This window comes from Castor canadensis, chromosome 15, assembly GCF_047511655.1.
Source record: "Castor canadensis chromosome 15, mCasCan1.hap1v2, whole genome shotgun sequence".
Classification (NCBI taxonomy): domain Eukaryota; kingdom Metazoa; phylum Chordata; class Mammalia; order Rodentia; family Castoridae; genus Castor; species Castor canadensis.
The window spans coordinates 18657573-18675762 of NC_133400.1; the positions used below are offsets into that span (position 1 = coordinate 18657573).

Genomic DNA, 18190 nt, shown 5'->3' on the forward strand with positions numbered 1-18190 from the left:
TCCAGGTTGGCCGGGGCATAAATGGGAGACCCTATTCAAAATGTAATTAAGGCAAACAGGGCTGAGGGTATGGCTCAAGTGTAGAGTGCCTGCCTCACAGGCATAGGGCTCTGAGTTCAAACCTTCAAAGCCCCCCTCCAAAAAACAAAAATAAACAACAACAAAATAAAACAAGCAAACCAGCAGATATAGCTTGTGGGTATGGGTAAGTGGAAAACTCAAGTTGAAACCTCTTGATATGCATCAGAGCCCTCACAGTCTAAACCATCTGTTTGTCTTGGCTCACATCCCAACATAACACACTCAGAAGTTCAGCCGCATCCCTAAGCACCACACATGCCTACTCCATATACCTTTTTACCTGCTGTTTCCTCTTCCTAGAATGTTCCCTTTTAAGATTTGTCCTAAATGTGGCCCACAAGAAGCCTAGCCTGACATTTCCAGACAGCTTTTGTCTGTTCTTATAACAGAATCAATTCCTCTGTTATATCAGTGCTAATTCTGTTGGTATCTTCTATTCGTTTATCTTTCCTCCTTTCTGGACTATTTTCTTCTCATGTTTGCATTCCTAGTATCTTTCACAGTACGTAGCATTGACAAGTGTTTAATAAACATCTGCAGAGTGAGGAGATGAGTGCTAGCAGGAGAGAGGCAGGTTGGGGATACAGAGAGCTTGTCTTATTTGGTTGATAGCAGCTATTCTGCACATCCTTGACTTTACAAGGTAGCCAGGGATTTGCAAGCTCCCCAAAAGCTCCTTTACCATCACATTCCTTTCAGTAGTTCATAACAGAGCATAAGGCAAGAACTGCTCCAAGAACCGCTGCTGCTTTGAAAAGCCTCTGTTAAGTTCCAAAGCTCTGCCAGCAGGATGCATTTGTCAGCCATCTTTTGGCAACACACACACACACACACCCCTGCACCATCAGTTTTATGTTGTTCTGGTTGATACATTTTTTTTTCACTACTATCTAGGCCAAAAGCAACATCAATCGTTCTCCTGCTAGCAATTAGCCATCTGATTTCAGGTCCGCATTTCCCTAAAGAAATCCTCTGTTGGCTAATAGCTCATGCCTATAATCCTATCTACTCAGGAGGCAGAGATTGAAGGTAGGAGAATCTCAGTCTTAGCCAACCTGGGCAAAACTGTGAAACCCTATCTGAAAAACTAAAAGCAAAAAAGATTGAGGACATGCTCAAGAGGTAGAGCACTTGCCTAGCAAGTGTGAGTTCCTTAGTTCAATTCCCAGTACTACCAAAAAAAAAAAAAAAGAAAGAAAGAAAGGAAAAGAAAAAGAAATCCTTCATCTAATAACTTTCCAGGTCATAACATATGAAGAGTAAAGTTCCTAAAAGTAATATTCAGGCAGATGAAAGTAGATTTGAAGAGAGCTTCGGAAGACCAGCCATGCACTCTGTGACAACTTCAGTCAACAAAACCCAAGGCCAGGTGGTAGCCCAGGCTCTGTGAAGTGTTTTTGGTTCATTCTTTCAACAAAAATACACTGAGGTTCCACAGACACTGTTCTGGGTAATGTGAATATGGGAGAGGACAAAACAAGCAATGTATTGGAGGTTGTGAGAGGGTACATCTAGTAGAGGAGACTGGCAGAGCATAAAGAAATAGGCAGGCGAAGGGCTGGGGAATGCTTTCTGCAGTTTCTTACAGTACCCAAATGCAGAGGAGTTTCATTTCTAGAAGTGAAAGCAAGGATTGGCTGAGAGAGTTCCGAAAACAGCCTAGTTAAACTCCTGGGCCTAGCATGCAGCATGACTTTTCTGGCCAGGATTGCAATCTTTGTGTGGGTGGATTTTTTTGCTGTATTTCTTCTCTTTTTCTAGATTTTTCAGACATTCCTTTTTTGGGGAAAATGGTGTCGCTCATACATTACAGAGGTGGAAATAGCAGGAGGTAGAGATTTTAATTCTATAAAATAGATCATTCTCCCCTCAACTCACACATCTCCTCTCAAACTGGTTGGTCTGTCATTACTGACCCACCCCAGAGCATGCAAACCACACCAATCAACACTTACAAATTGGAAATCCTGGGCCATCCTCAAACAGGTTGTCATCCTGGATAAGAATTTCCTTCCTCCTCATTGCCCCCTCCCATGTGGTCAGTGGTGTTAAAGGGCACCACTGTTTTTCCCACTGAGATGGAATTTGAGGTTTGGATCTGCAGGTGAATTAAGTGGCAAGTTCAAGTACCTGTGAACTCTTTTTATCTTTCTCCTTTTATTTTATCATTTTTACATTTACTTACATGTGTATACATTGTTTGTGCTGCCTTCCCTCACCCCCACCTGTGAACTCTTAAGTAATCAGCTTAGCCTGGACTTGGGATGCTCTGCTTTCTTCTAGAATCTTCTTAGTTTCACTCTCTCCAGCAGGCTTCATCTTTCTGTCCACCACCAATGGGCCCAAGTTAAGCCCATTCTTCCTGTCATTCTGTTCCCCTGTCCTCCTCCATCCCAGTCCTTCTCCCCTTAGGTTTTCTCTCTGGCCTCCAGGTCCCAAGTTGGAGTTGCTGACATCACTGCACTCTGAACTCTGTGGGCTCTGCCCATTGTCATCCTGTGCTGACTTTGCCTACGGTTTTGAAGACTCAGCATCTTTTCAGTTTTGTGAGAAACTAATTTTGTGAATGCTACTTCTTTTTGCCGCCACCCTGTGTCTCTCTCCACACAAATCTGTGTGGAGAGGCCTGGGATCCTGGGGACCCAGACAGGGAGAAGGGAAAGGAGAGGAAATATTGAGGCAAGAGATCCAGGACTTCTGGCTAACTGGGTGGAGATGGTAAGAAAAACAGTCAAGTAACAGTCCCTGCTTCGAATCCCTCAAGGGTTTCTCTTGACCAGAGAACAAATCAAAACTCCTCAGCCAGATTTTAGGGCTCTCTGTTCTCTGGCTCTTGTTTGCTACTCTTGAGTCATCTTCTTCACTTCAACTTCCATGCACCCGAACAATGTCACATTCAAAATACAGAGGCAAGTGGCTCAGTATACATCTCTACCCACCCACCTCGATGCTCTGTCCTGACCCCTTGGGGACAGTCATCATCTTCCTTTCTTTGTCCCATTTCTCAACATGAATACTGTCAAGTTGTCATGTTGTCATCCTACATCTTAACTCAATATGCTCTTCTACCACAGGGATGCAGAATCTGTCCCAATTTCCCTCCTCAGCTGACAGCTTGACATAGAAGCTAAAGCTGTGTGCAGTCCCAAGCCTAAAAGGGTCCCCTTCTAATGATGTGGAAAGAATCCCAGGGTTCCTGGAGATCCAGAAACTTCATAATTAGTGCTAGATATTATCTTCATATATGTAACTTGTTTATTTTCATGTATTTCTTCTCCTCCTAAGCTGATAGCTCCGAGTCCAAGCAAGGACCTGATGATGCACTCAAGTGAACAAGTGGCAGATTCCCTTCCAACATTCCACACACGTACTGCAGAAAAACACTCCCCACAATCCCTCCATTGTCTGGTACTCCTGCAAGTCCTCCAGTCACCCAAAGTGGAGAAGATTGTCCCATTCTGGTCCACCTCATTTTGCAGTTCTTGATTTTGCAGTGGCAGTTTATAGGTATGACCACCAGGGGGCTCTTCTTATCATTCAAGGCTTCCCAAAATCTGTGTAGCTAGCAATTAGAAGCAGGTTCCTTTGTTATTACTTAATTTGAGGTATTCTGTCCTTAAAAGGCTTTAGAAAGGGCTTGTGGAGTGGCTTAAGTGATAGAGCACCTGCCTAGCAAGTGTAAGGCCCTGAATTCAAACCCCAGCACCAAAAAAAAAAAAAAAAAAGGTTCTTAGAGGAGAAAGTTGATCATATGGTGCCTTTGAAGGACCATTTGCCCTACTCTCTCCAAAAGTGTGTTAGGAAAATACTATCTTCTTCCAAGGTAGGATAAGAAAACAATCTGCCTGATATTATAATAATTTGCTTCCTGCAGGACTGTGGAGGGAGAATAGGTCCCTGGGTGAAGATGGCATGAAGACACCTCAGCCTACTCTTCGCCCTGGGTTTAGCCCTACCTAATTGGGATGCTCCACTCCAGACTTACCCACTCCTGGCCACCTGCTCCTTCAAGCTAATATGCTCTGAACTTGGGAGTCCTCTCAGACAAATTGCAAAACCCCCAACTCTCTCATTTGTTCCATGGACTGTGTCAGGATAAATGAGTGAACATGGTGAAACCGATTTGCAAAATGTGGAGACTGGTGCCGATATAAGACACTTTATTCTCCTCAGTCTCACTACTTAGACCACTTCCCAGAATTAGGATGAACACAAACAAGGAGCAAATCACAATTATAACATGCCAGAAATGGTTTTGAGCTATTGAAGAACAATGATAGCAGAAAACATCAAGTTTTAAATGATTAAATATAAGTCACTCCTTATATTAAATAAATTATTATTACTCAACATAAAATTGTAATGGTAAAAACTATTTAAAAAATCAGAAGAGAGCCAGGTGTGGTGGTGCAAACTTGTAATCCCAGTATCTGGGAAGTCAAAACAGGAGTATTGTGAGTTCAAGGCAGCCTGAGATACAAAGGAAATTCCAGGCCAACCTGGACTACATAGGGAGAACTCTCTCAAAAAAAAAAACTGAAAGAGAAATGGTCATTGACATTTTTTTCTTTCTTTCTTTTGTTTTTTTTTGGTGGTTCTGAGATTTGAACTCATGACCTTATGCTTGCCAGGCAGGTGCTCTATCACTTAGAGCTATGTCCCAGTGAGATTTTTGTCATCATAAAACCCTAAATTTTTGTGTGATCAATTTATTTTAAAAATACCTTAACAAAGTGAGTCACATTATATATATACATATAGTATCCATTCTAGAAATGGTAGGTTTTCAAAGCAGCAATCTTCTTTATCTAATAGACTCTAGACAATCTGAAGGAAGGGAAGCACCACCTCCGTGTGCGGCCCGCAGACATTCCTGTTGCTGAGAGAGCATCTTTGAACTACTGGAGAACATGGAAATGTATCAGCAAACCCTCGGAATTTCCAATAAAAAGTCCAGCCTTCACAGGTATAATCAGGGCTGGGTTGGCCTCCAGAAGCCCATACCAGTGTCCCCTCTCCTCACAGGAGTGGCTTCCCTCCAGAGTACCTTCACCTCTTGAGCTAGTGCCTCCTAGTACCTGCCACATGCCCCCTCCATGGTTGCTTGCCCACCAAAACTAACTACCTGCTCCATGCTCATTTCTCTGCATACTGGCTTCTCTTAAGCAAGGTGAGATCATCTTCCACTCCCTCCTAGAAGTCAGAAGCTCCAAGCGATCTGTCTCATGAGTGCCTTGCAGCACAGGCTGGTCTATCTGGGCATTCATGCTCATTGATGGGTTTTAAGCTTCCAAGAGAGTTAAAAGCATCTAGTTCATGCGTAGGCCCAGTGATTGGTTTGAGCCATTAGAAAAGACTAAATGGATAAGTGAATTTAGTGATTTGGGTACATAAGCCAACATGTTCCACTGCTCTTCAGTGTCTGTAAAATGAAACAGATTTCATGGCTGAGGGTATGCTCAAGTAGTAAGAGATCCTGCATAGCAAATATGAAGCTCTGAGTTCAAATCCCAGTACTGCTAAAAAAACACCCCAAAAACAGATTTCTATGTTCACTTACCCCTACCATACTCCTTCTGACTTTTAAGCTACACCTGAAAAGAGAGAAAGGAAGGAGGCGTGTGGCAGGAACTGTCTCCTGGGTGGTCTCGCTACCTTCCTCCTGCCCTGGACCAATGAGAACCCTGGCCTCAGGGAGGTGGTGACAGACCTCTCCTGTACATTCTCCTCCAGGCCTGCATGACAAGGCACCTTTGGGGCTCATGGACACACCACTGTTAGACACAGAAGAAGAAGTACACTACTGCTTCCTGCCCCTAGACCTGGTAGCCAAGTATCCAAGCCTTGTGACTGAAGACAACCTGCTGTGGCTGGCTGAGACTGTGGCCCTCATCGAATGCGAGTGCAGCGAGTTCCGCTTCATTGGTGATTGCTCTATCCTGGGGTGGCAGGTGCAGGCTGGCAGGGCCACCTACCCCTCCCCACTCCCCACTCCATACCCCCGGAGGCCCAGCTTAGTGCTCAGGGCCCGATGAGCTTCCCTGGGTGGAGAATCCAAGAGGCAAATGAATTCCAGCATTGGACTCTCATGTGGTTCTGAATTATTTTAGTTTCTATTTCTTTGGGGATGGCCTGGCTATAAAGGGGCACTGAAACCTGTCAAGGTGGGGTCATGGGCCACAGGAGTCAATGTGAAGGCAGAGCACTGAGCTGAACTCCAAAGTCACCTTCTTTACTTACTCTGTCCTTATAGCTCCACTGGGCTCCAGGTCTCAGCTCCTCTCCCCATAGAATGAGGAAACAGACTGGGTGCTGTGGCTCACGCCTGAAATCCTACCTACTCAGGAAGCAGAGATCAGGAGGATTGTGGCTCAGAGCCAGCCCAAGAAAATAGTTTGTGAGACCCTATCTCAAAAATACCCAACATAATAAAGGGCTGGTAGAGTACTCAAATATAGAGCACCTGCCTAGCAAGCATGAGGACCTGAGTTCAAACCCAGTACTGCAAAAAAAAAAAAAAAAAAGGCAATATGATTGTTTCAAAGGATGGTCCTACCCACTCTCAATTCCAGTATACTCAGGGCACAAGGAAAGAAGAGTGAATAATGACAGATTCCTCAGAACTATGTAGAATGGTGGCCTTGAGCTAGCAACCTAAGGAGGAATGAGATCTCTCACCCTGCCAGGAAGAGAACCTCTCTCCCTCTACTGCCCCAGGATGAGTTCTGCTGGGGCTATGAACCAAATGGCCTCTCTTATCCCAAGCTGCTACTGTTGCCTAGAGAGACAAAGTAGTAAACACCAAGTTGCATGGGAGCCCCAAATGTCTAGAACTCCAGCCATTCAGATTCAAAGTCACCTTTGAAGGTGTCTGTGGTGTGCTTCTAAATTTCCAAGTTGATTCACATAGGATGTTAGCATTGGCTCCCTCTCTGCCTTTCACGCCACAGTCCAGGCAGGCACAAACTGAAATTGCCACCTGTTAGCCCACGCTCAGACAGACCCTTCCTCTCTCAAGCAACAAGACAACTGCCTCTTTTGGAATGACCTGCTTTTGAGCCAAGACTCTGAGGGTAAGTCTCAGAGCCAGTGTGCTCACCAGGAGAGCCTGGCTTGGGAGCACCAGGTCAGGCCATAGGAGGCCATACCTCTGGACTCAGACACAGAAAAACAAGGTAATTTTGGGTCTTTCTTCTTGAAAACCACAGACCCAAAGCTAATCTAATCAGCTATGTTTAGAAATTGTTTCAGAACAAGGAGAGCCTTGGATAAGGTACAATACCAAAAGCTTGTTAAAACCTAGATCAACAGTTAAGTCACAAACATCTTTGTTAACTCTTGTTGTTTTCCTTTGCTTTTAAGTGAATTTTCTTCGCTCACACAAGATTTTGTTACCGGATAATTTCTCCAACATAGATGTGTTAGAAGCAGAAGTAGAAATTCTGGAAATCCCTGAGCTCACAGAAGCTGTACGGTTGTGTCGGATGAACATGGGTATATTGTCTGGGAACCTTTGACATTCTGGGGCAGTCTGGGCTTAAGTTGGAGAAGTCAAGAGCAAATATCTTCCCTCCCATAGTTATTTAGGGCTTTGGGTGGTGGTGTTCTTCCTGACTTAGAATCTGAGAAGAGGAATTTGGTCTGAAACCCTGGGTGAGATTGGCCCTCTCTGATAGTTCAGTTCACGCAAGGGGGAGAGGGGTGGCTGGAAACCAGCCAGGACCAAAGGCAGTCCCTCCTGGCCTGGAGCTGGAGAAGCCCAGCCTAGGTAGGAAACCAGGTCAGAATGTCCTGCTGTGGAAGTCCTGACTACCTACCTGCAACTCCCAACTTTCCTCTTTCAGGCCTAGCTAACTGAAGCAGGCCTCTTCCAGGCCTCTTCCAGGCCTGCTTGTTACTCCACCTACTCTCCAATTCCCCTTTCCTCCCATCTTACAACCTTTCACTCCTGTGCCTGTTTCTGCCTGTTTTTGACCTCTCCTGACCCTTGTTCAGGCTAGGCCTTTGTGTCCCTGGCCCTGCCTCATTCCAGCTGCTCACAGTTTTGGTTTTAAATCTTTCTTCATCCCATTTCCCAATTCCTGCATACCCATGGAAGCTACTGTGCATGTTTCAGGAAGCTAGCTCCTTTGGGAGACCTCAGCTGGCCTACTGAGAATATGTAGAAACTTCTCAAATAACAGAGCTACCAAAAAAAAAGAAAGAGAGAGAGAGAGAGAAGAAGAAGAATGTAAACTGGCTCACACATGTGAAGTTTGGCCTGGACATCACCAGATATTTGTCTCGTGGGAATGAGTCCTTTCCCTATTTTTAGACCCAGCCTCCCCCTAGGCAAATAGATTTCCATCCTATATTGAGGGACTATCATCCTATAGCTCTTCTCAGGAGCCTGTCCCATGGTCTTACAGTTCATTTAAGGGGTGTGAGTTCAGCCCCTTTCCCCAAGAGTTTCTGATCCTTGGAGAATATGAATCATTGTTGAACTGGTAGACTAGTGCCTGCCCCCCACAAGCAACGTGAAGATGAAAGGAGGTATGTCTGTAGACAGGCACTCTTCAAATGCAAAGTATGGCATTGACCTTTTACAAAGCAGCAGAGGGAAACAGCTCTGGTAGCCTTGGAGAGGGACAGAGCTGACCTCAAACTCTTAGCTCTGCGGTTACTTACACCCTTACCCTAAACTGCAAAACTAGGTAGGATACTTAATTAGCCCCTCATGACATGGTTCATTTACTGTGAAATGACAATAGCACTAACTCTGGACTCTCAGAACTAGGTTGCTTTGAAAATTGAAGATGATCCATGAAAGTTCCTGGGTAGCTTGCCCCTTGGCGCATGGTTGCCACTGGGGCAAGTCCTGTCAGCTGTGATAATTGTGTTCTGTACCCTGTGACCACCATAGGAGAACAAGTCCACCCATGAACCAGCAACCCAAATACTCAACCTGAAAGTAGAACCACATAGTACATTTCTGGGCTGTGAATCCTGGGAGCCTGTGGTGCACATTGGGTTCTGTGCTATGGTTACAAATCTTGAGCTTTGGATAGTTAGAATAGAGCTTGGAACTAATGGAGATTCCTGCAGAGGCTGGGGCCAAGTAGCTGCTATACTGAGATTTTTGAAATTCTGATGTTAGTGATATAGCAAATGAATTCCCTACCCCCTACTCACATCCCAACAAATAATTTTGACCTCTAAACTTGACTGAGTATACACAAAATTATACAGGTGTTGAAATGATCCATTTTTGGATTATGCAAGGGAATAACCTTCCTAGTCTAAGCCACTTAAGTCCTAATTGAGGCAGCAGGAGGAATTGAGACCCACAGTCTCCAATTCAGCTCTGACCAAGGGGGTCTAGGAGTCACCCCTTTCTCCCCCACACAGGAGGCTGTTCCCGGACCTCCTGTCCTTCCCCAAGCCCTGGAAAAGGGGGGCGTGCAGCTGGCCTGGAGTCCACAAAGCCACTGTACATGATGGCCCTGGGTCTGCTGGTGAAGTATCCAGACTCCGCGCTGGGACAGCTTCGCATTGAGAGCACGCTGGATGGAAGCAGACTATACATCACGGGGAATGGGGTCCTCTTCCAGCACGTGAAGTAAGTCTTTCCTCAGGGAGTCACTTGGTGTCATCAGGCTGGGTTTTGTCCTTCTCTAGGAACAATCTGGAGCCCTTCCCATGAGCCAGGGGGAAAGAATGTCCTTGGGACCAACCCATCATTTCACCCTTCACCACCACCACCAGGTTAGGCCCTCTGTGGAGAGGGCTTGGGTCAAGATACAAGGCTTCTCCAGGCAATTTCATATTTCTGTACTCTACCATCCATTTCTCGGTTGATGGCCAGACCCTCAAAGTGCTGGTCATCCCACCCCAAGACCTCTTGGCAAAGGTCCTCTTTATCCTGGGAGACTCCAGGTTGAGCTCCTAAGAAGCAAGGCAGGGCAGGCTTTCCAGTGACTTAAGAAATGAGCTCAGAGTGTTCCTATTAGTGTCAGGGCATGGATTCCAATCCATGAGGTTCTGAGGCTCAGAACAGTGGAGCAATTCTGCTGGGGTTGCAAAATCCATTAGCACCAAAACTAAAAGTAGCAGTGCAGTTTTTCTGAGCTCCTGGAGAAAAGGGTAGCTGACCACAAATGCTGTCTTCCTTCAATTATGTCATTTTGGGCTTTTTGGTCCCATACCATCATCTCTTTTTCAGACATGCCCACCTGTAATGTCACAGAAGGCAACTAGAAGTGCCTTTGGAGGGAGGGTTGTGCAGGAGGTTGTCTAGATATTATGTTAGTAATATCACAAGTCCATGGCAGGCTGCCACAGTACAGAGAGGTCTTGGGCAGCTATTTATGGGGGCTGGAAAGTTGTTGCTCCTGAACTGGAAACAGTGCCTGGAGACTTGATATGAGTCAGTTTAGTGGGCTTTGCTAAAGTAAGTCAAGCTCAGCTCTAAAAAGGTGGCTTCCGTCCACATTTACTCTCAATCAAGAAATCACCAGATTTACTAGTGCCAGGTTTGAGCCAGTTTTGTAGCAAGATATCCTAGACGTGGAGCAGGCTTGATTATTGGGATGCAGCACTGAGGCTCTTAATAATAGACTTTCCTCTGGGCAGGAACTGGCTGGGGACTTGCCGGCTGCCTCTAACTGAGACCATTTCTGAGGTGTATGAGCTCTGTGCCTTCCTAGACAAGAGGGACCTCACCTATGAGCCAATGAAAGTGGCTTTGAAGACTCATCTGGAGCCGAGGACTTTGCCACCTATGGATGTGCTCAGTAAGTGAGGAAGCTTGTGGATTTGAACTTAGCCTCATGGGGGGGTCTAGGTGACCAGAGAGGAAAGATGAGTTGAGCCAGGACCAGGAACTGTAGATGGAAGAGAAGGGCAAGTCAGGCCAATATTTAGGGTTCTCCCTAAAAGGAAACATTCATGTTAAGTGCTCCCTCCTCACTTCCATGCCCACAGTTCATCTCAGTAGTAGAAACAGGGCTGCTATCCAGTCTAAGGGTAGCAGATCCCCAACAGCAGGCTGGCTGTGGCTCCAGGAATCAACATATTGTGTTGTTTTTTTCTTCCAGCCAGGCAAGCAAGAATAGTCTAACAAATGAAACGGGCTCAGGGAGGAAACTTGTCAGAGTGGTCAAGCTGGAGTTTCAATCTGAGTCCAAAACCAATGTTTTAGACTATCAAATAACCTTTTATTAACAAATTTTCTAGGTAAAGTTTAATTTGTGTTACTATCATTCAGCAACACTCAACAAGCACCATACCATACCAGGACAGGTAGATAGACACTGGAAGTAGAGAAGTGAGCAATGTGGAGTCAGTTCCTGCCTTCCTGAAGTTCACAGCCTAATTCTATATATCCTACTTCTTGTTACACATAATCTAGTTACACACTTTCACTCATTAAAAAAGCTCATTAAAACAAGGCCTAAATATAGTCACCCCTAGGAGAAGGGTCATGGGTTCATCTTCCCAACATGGAGCCTTGTGACATGCATAAAGGCTTGGTCTCTATAGAAGTAACAGTGATTTGATGAGGACTGGCTCTATGACATCTGCCAAACTATAAGCACAAACACAGAGACTCCTAGCTCCAGTCTGGGTGGTCACATGGAAAGGTATACACCCAGGATACAGCCAGCCAGAAACCAGAGACAGCTGGCAGTATAGGTGGACAGGAACATCAGTCCAGCTTTCTTGAGGGAAGCAGGTCAGGCAAAGAACACTTAGTGGACTGGAGTTAGAATTTTAGAGGACATCTCCTACCTCATCCAGAGTCACCAGCTGACCTCCAAAGTTCCCATTCCAAGTCCACTCACCCCCCAGAAAGCCATGGGGGAAGCAGTAGGGAAGGCTGGTATCAGGGATTTCTGCTGCTTCTCAGAGTAGGCAATCCAATATGAATGATGAAGATGGAAGTCTTACCACACAAACACCATTGACCAAAATGCCCTACAAATTTCCCTTCTGACCATACGATGTGCTCTCTCTCTCTCTCTCTCATTGGTTCCTATAGATGAGGAGTGGACAGCAGAGATCACTGTGTATTCCCCTCAACAAATCATCAAGGTTTATGTAGGAAGCCATTGGTATGCAACTACCCTGCAGACCCTGCTAAAGGTACTGCTGGCCCCAGCTGCCTCCTCTTGCTTTGGTTTCCTTCCCTGAGCTGCTTTGGGACCCATCACCTGATGCCCATACAGCCTCCAGCACCTGCTTACAGCCAGGACCTTCTGCCAGTTCTACTGTCTAGATTGCTTCTTATCCTATCGGCAGAAATGGAATGAGTAGCATGCTTGGAAGGCTTCAGGAGTATGGATAGAGAGGAGACCAGTTCCAAGGATCCTGGACCAAGAAGGTTTGGGTGGGGTTCCAAATCTTGTAGAGCGTCTGTGGACCAGCAAAAGTTGAAGCAAAGAACCAGGCGCTGGTGGCTCATACCTGTAATCCTAGCTACTCAAGAGGCAGAGATCAGGAGGATCATGGTTCAAAGCCAGCCTGGGCAAATAGTTTGCAAGACCCTATCTCAAAAATACCTATTATGAAAAGGGCTGGCAGAGTGGCTCAAGGTGGAGGCCCTGAGTTCAAGCCCCAGTACCACAAAATAAATCAACCAATAAATAAATAAATAAAAGCTGAAGCTGAGATGATGTACTTCTCCCTGGATGTACTGCTCCACAGTGACCAGTAAGATAGGGAGGTGGGAATCCTTAGCTGATCTGTCCCTCACTAAAGACCCAGTCCGTAGGACTAACAATTTTGATATACAACTCCCTCTAGTATCCAGAACTGCTGTCCAACCCTCAGAGAGTGTACTGGATCACATACGGACAGACCCTGCTCATCCACGGAGATGGCCAAATGTTCCGACACATTCTCAATTTCCTGAGACTTGGAAAACTGTTTTTACCATCTGAATTTAAGTAAGCAAAGCAAGGAAATCATATGATGTAATCACTGAGGTGACCCCTTTTGCAACAGAAGAAATCTGAGTCTGCACCCTTTGGGAAAGGGATTTTATTATTTCCAAAATGGGCACTGTTACTTGAGGCAGCTTCTGTAGGGGTTCACATCCCTCACCCTACCCCAATTGCCCAGCCTAATATCTTGTCATTTGCAGGGAATGGCCTCTCTTCTGCCAGGAGGTGGAGGAATATCACATTCCATCGCTCTCAGAAGCCCTCACACAATGTGAGGCATACAAGTAAGAAAACTTCACTCAGAATTCCGTGTTTTTAGTTTTGACCCTTATATTCCTCTTGGAAATGCAAAGTCTTACCTGGTAGTGGGACCTGTTCTTGGAGTTGAGGAAGTGAAATGGGCTCAGGATTGGCCAGTAACTTAAGCAAAACCCTTTAAGAGTTCCCTTTTCTTTGCTCTCAAATCATTAATGCCCAGCCAAAGGGCATACCTGACCAACTAGCTGAAGGGATGATGGATGCTTCTATTTACTAACCAATCTCTGTTGGTCTCTGCAGGGCATGGACCCAGGAGAAAGAATCTGAAAATGAAGAAGCTTTTCCCATCAGGAAGCTGCATGTGGTGACAGAAGGGCCAGGGTCACTGGTAGAGTTTAGTAGAGATGCCAAAGAAGTAAGCCCTAGCCTTTTTTTTTTTTTTTTTTTCTGTTCTCAGCACCACCACAGGGCTCAGGGGGATAGGCCCAGCTACTGAGGGGCTGGTAAAATGGAAGAGTAGGGCCCTACATGGGTTCCTAGTACAGGAACTGGTTTCTCAATCTTAAAGGAGGCCCAATGGATGTGCTGGCCACTTGTATCCTGGGATGCTGATAATCTCTCCTGTTGGAGAATGAGAGGCCCCTAGGCTGGCACCTCCTCCGTTCATACTGAGCAAAGCTAAAATGGGTGACCCATGTCAGGGATAAGATTGTTCTGGGTGAGCAGGTGAAGTCTTGGAAGCCCAGCTTATTAGATCTTGAAGAGGCTCTGGCAATAATGCACAACATACCCAGAGCTACTGTGCCCCTCCCTCCCTAGACCACAGCCTGCATGCCTGTGGACTTTCAAGACTGCAATGACAGAACTCCATGGAGCAATGCCAAGGGGAACCTGGCCATGGCCAGCCAGATGGAAGAGGCTGAACAGTACACCAGGACTGTCCAGGTCTCTCTGTGCCGAAATGCCAAGAGGGCAGGAAATCCCAGTACATACTCACACTGCTCTGGCTTATGTAACAACCCCAGACACTGGGGGGGGCACTCTGAGAGTCCTCCCAAGAAGAAGGGCGCCACAATTAACCTCACACAAAAATCTGAAAACAAAGACCCTCCTGTCACCCCCATGCAAAAACTCATTTCCCTGGTGAGGGAATGGGACATGGTCAATTGCAAACAATGGGAATTCCAGCCAGCACTCACAGCCCCCTTGAGCAGCACCTTGGAGGAGGCTGCCATGCATCTCCCCTCAGGAAGTGAGGCTTCTTCCCAGCCCTGCACCTCAGCTGCTTGGAAAGCCCACTCCATAGCTTCAGAGAAGGATCCAGGTCCGCAGACTGGGGCTGGAGTGAAAGACAAAGGTCCAGAGCCAACCTTTAAGCCATACTTCCCCACAAAAAGAGTTGTTGCTCTAAAGGACTGGGGAAAGCAGAGACCAAAGGAGAGAGGTGAGTCCTTTTCCTTTTTTTTGGTGGTGCTGGGGTTTGAACTGAGGGCCTCATGCTTGGTAGGCAGTTGCTCTACCACTTGAGCCACTCTGCCAACCTTTCTTTCCCATACTTAAGTCTCATTTACAACAGAGAAGACAAACTCCTTGGCTAAGACCACAGAGCAAGTTAGTGACAAAGGGGAACTAGAGCTTCTACTCACTGATGCTAGCTTTATGCTAGTCAGCAGATACACAAATGACTAGTGTACTGGTATGACTTAAGGAGCCAAAAAGTCACATAAGGCAAAGTGACAAGTGCTATGGGAAGGAGGAGCCTAGGAAGTGGGAGCACAAGAGGCTGGGGCCTGGGGAATCAAAAGGCAGAGAGGAAAAATCTATGGTGTTTGCGGAAGCACGGGGCCTTGGTCTAGCTGGAGGCTGAGCTTCCTTGCAGAAGTCATGGAAACGACACTAAAGACCTGAGTCATCAGGCCAGGTCCTGTGGGCTAAGTTCAGAATGTGGTACTCTGTTTTGACCCTGAGTGGGGTGGGCAGCCCCTTAATTTTAAAAAGGAAGCATGCAGTCAAGTTTGTGCTCCAGAAAGCTTGCTCTGGGGACAGAGGAAGTAGAGCAGCAGGAGGCGGTGCATCAAGAACATGAGTACATTTTAGGCTGGGTGAAAGGGACTAAGTAGTAGAGGAATGTAGGGAGATGGAGGAGTCAAGGAGAGGCCTGGTTTCAAGGAGATCCCTACTGATATGGATGGACAAGAGAAAGTAGATCTTGGTAAAGAAGTAACATGCTGTATGAGATGCCAAGTACATCCAGATGAAGTACAGGAGACAGGAGAGTCTATGGAAACTAGACTGAAGACAATATGGGGCTGGCAGTGGAAAGTGTGCTATGCTAAGAACTGTCTGTTTCTGCTCCCTCAAAGTCCTTCCTATAGCACTCTGTCACCTTCCCTTCTAGTGGCTCAGGCCCTGCTTGAAGGGGCCTTTTTGGATTCTTACCTGTGAGCCCTGAGTTGGTCTATCATTTTGGGATGACAAACATCCACTCTTTCATAGTGGACAAATATGAAAGGCTGTCCCAAAAAGCTCCTCTCATTTTAGTTTTATAAAGATTCCCAGTCTTCCACTGGGTTTTTACTGTCCCTATTTAATTGGAGTTCTGAAATTCAGGATTTGGCTTACAATAATGTCAGATAATAATGCCATGAAGAGGAGAGGCCAAGACAGGCCCCTGCTGGGCTAGAGTGCTAATTCTGAGAAGCTAAAGGCTTATGGAAGGTTGGAGTGACTGAATACACTGGTCCCAGAGGTCCCTTCCCTGCTTGGGCTCCAAGCCATAGTTCTTAAGCCTAAGGAGAACCCCCTCCCTTTGTTGTTTTCACAGAAAGGCCTGCCCCTGATCAACACCTGCTTAATGTCAGTGGGATGGACAACCCAGGGGTCATCCTCAAAGTGACTCACCCACCTGTGGTGGGTAGCGATGGCTCTTGCATGTTCTTTGAGGACAGCATCATCTACACCACACAGATGGACAGCTTCAGGCATGCAGCACTCACAGCCAGCCCCCAGCCCCAAGGTAAGGCTCTGGAGCCATGCCTGACCTGTATTTCCTGTGAAGATGCTGCAGCCCCCACCGAGGGTACTTCAGGGACAGTATCCCTTGGGGGCTTTACACCTCTCCTATCCCCACAGCTCCCTAAGGCCCTGGCTGTGGGCAGATGTGGCCATATTCACTCTCCTTCCTCCACAGAGGTGACTTTCCTGAGTTTCTCTCTGTCCTGGGAAGAGATGTTTTATGCACAGAAATGTCACCGCTTCCTGACCGACATCATCTTGGATTCTATCAGGCAAAAGGATCCCAAAGCTATTACAGCCAAGGTGGTCTCCTTGGCCAACAGGCTGTGGGTATGTGTAACAGTCCCCAGGCCCTAGGACAGACTGAGCCATCTTCATCTGTCTCCCATCCCTGTAGTAAGTGGTGCAAGACAAGAGGAAGCAAGCTGTAACGAGGGTAAGGGGGATAAGTCAGAGGCAGAAGTATGGCAGAAAGTGCAAGGACAAGAGGGCAGGGCAGGTACATCTGAACTGAGCCTTGGTTAAGAGGTAGATTTGGAATACCTGCCCCATATCCTACAGGCCCAGGGAAGTCCCTGGTCTGCATGTCTTTCTGAGGAGCTGGGAGATGCCCATGACCTTTCTTAACCATGGGCTCTTCTGACAGACCCTGCATATCAGCCCCAAGCAGTTTGTGGTGGATTTGCTGGCCATCACTGGCTTCAAGGATGACCGGCACACCCAGGAGCGCCTGTATAGCTGGGTGGAGGTGAGGTCTACCTTCACCCCACTGGGAATGCAACTCTGTGGATCCCTCAGACCTCCTTGCTGCACAAGGGTCAGGCCAGTGTTGTCTAGAAAGCAAGGCAGGCAGTGAGGCTCTGGTCCCAGGGAGGGAGAAATGATGACTGAAATTAATTGATCCAGAGTAGTCAATAAGCAACATTTAGGCCATTGGTCTTTATAATTATATTTTCCTCCAATGATGCCAACTATGACTTCATCACTAACAACCCTGGTCACACTTGGGGAAGCATGTCACACAAGCCTGAGAACACAGGAGTCAAGCCTTTCCAAACAGTGATATGAACTTCACCATGGTATCACTGTTTTTTCATACTTAGAGCATTTTTGTTTAAAAAAAAAAAAGTTCAGTAAGAGGCAAAAGAATGATGGTTTTTCTTTTCTGATTTTTTAAAATAAATTTTCAGTATTATAGGTGGGAAAGATTTAGCTATTTTTCATTAATCTGGCATTTCCATAACCAATGCATTATTATATGCCATTCACTTTAAATGCACTAGTACTCAATTACTATTAGGCCTCAGGTTGTCTATTATAGTCTGTAAAGTGAAGTCGGCATCTATGGCTAGAAAGTAGAAATCAGTAGCAGGCAACACCATCTGGTCATTCTGCTCAGTTCCCTGGTAGCCACAGCCCTGTAAGATACCTTTCAGCAGAACTGAAAAGTATCACTGGAGTCCCAACAATAGGACTTTCCCTATCCTTGCTCCCGCCCAGATGGGAGAATCCCACTCACATGGAGCTAGAATAGGCAAGTGGCCTGGAAATCAGGGTTAAGATGGGACCTTTCTTTGCAGCTCACACTGCCTTTTGCCAGGAAATATGGCCGCTGCGTGGACCTGCTCATTCAGAAGGGCCTGTCTAGGTCTGTCTCTTACTCTGTCCTGGGCAAATACTTATTACAAGAAGGCTAGGGTGCCCAGAGATGCTGCCCCCCACCATCCCTCACCCACCAAGGCTCATTGTTAACTGGGGAAATCCTCAGAATGCATGTGCCCAGACACAGGTACAAATCAGTCTATTTTTTTATTTTAAACAAATAAAAGAGTAAATCACAAGTCAGAGGCTTAGACTCCTTCTCTGAGACACTAACAGCCTAATGTCCAGTGAGATAATAGGCATCAAGTCGA

The 18190-nt window shown here is 46.3% G+C and overlaps 1 protein-coding gene across 1 annotated transcript in view; it reads left to right on the forward strand.

The window, feature by feature from the left end:
• The window catches only part of Kctd19 (potassium channel tetramerization domain containing 19), a 28504-nt gene extending 10394 nt beyond the window's left edge, over positions 1-18110 (forward strand). Inside the window, exons 3-16 of the mRNA XM_020171150.2 lie at positions 4897-5047; positions 5815-6006; positions 7444-7575; positions 9469-9679; positions 10693-10853; positions 12101-12204; positions 12865-13007; positions 13205-13288; positions 13563-13677; positions 14082-14706; positions 16087-16278; positions 16453-16607; positions 16924-17025; positions 17858-18110. Coding sequence (XP_020026739.2) covers positions 4897-5047; positions 5815-6006; positions 7444-7575; positions 9469-9679; positions 10693-10853; positions 12101-12204; positions 12865-13007; positions 13205-13288; positions 13563-13677; positions 14082-14706; positions 16087-16278; positions 16453-16607; positions 16924-17025; positions 17858-17974 — 2484 coding nt within the window. The 3' untranslated portion in view covers positions 17975-18110. The remainder of the gene's footprint in view (positions 1-4896; positions 5048-5814; positions 6007-7443; positions 7576-9468; positions 9680-10692; positions 10854-12100; positions 12205-12864; positions 13008-13204; positions 13289-13562; positions 13678-14081; positions 14707-16086; positions 16279-16452; positions 16608-16923; positions 17026-17857) is intronic.
• The last annotated feature ends 80 nt before the right edge of the window (positions 18111-18190 follow it).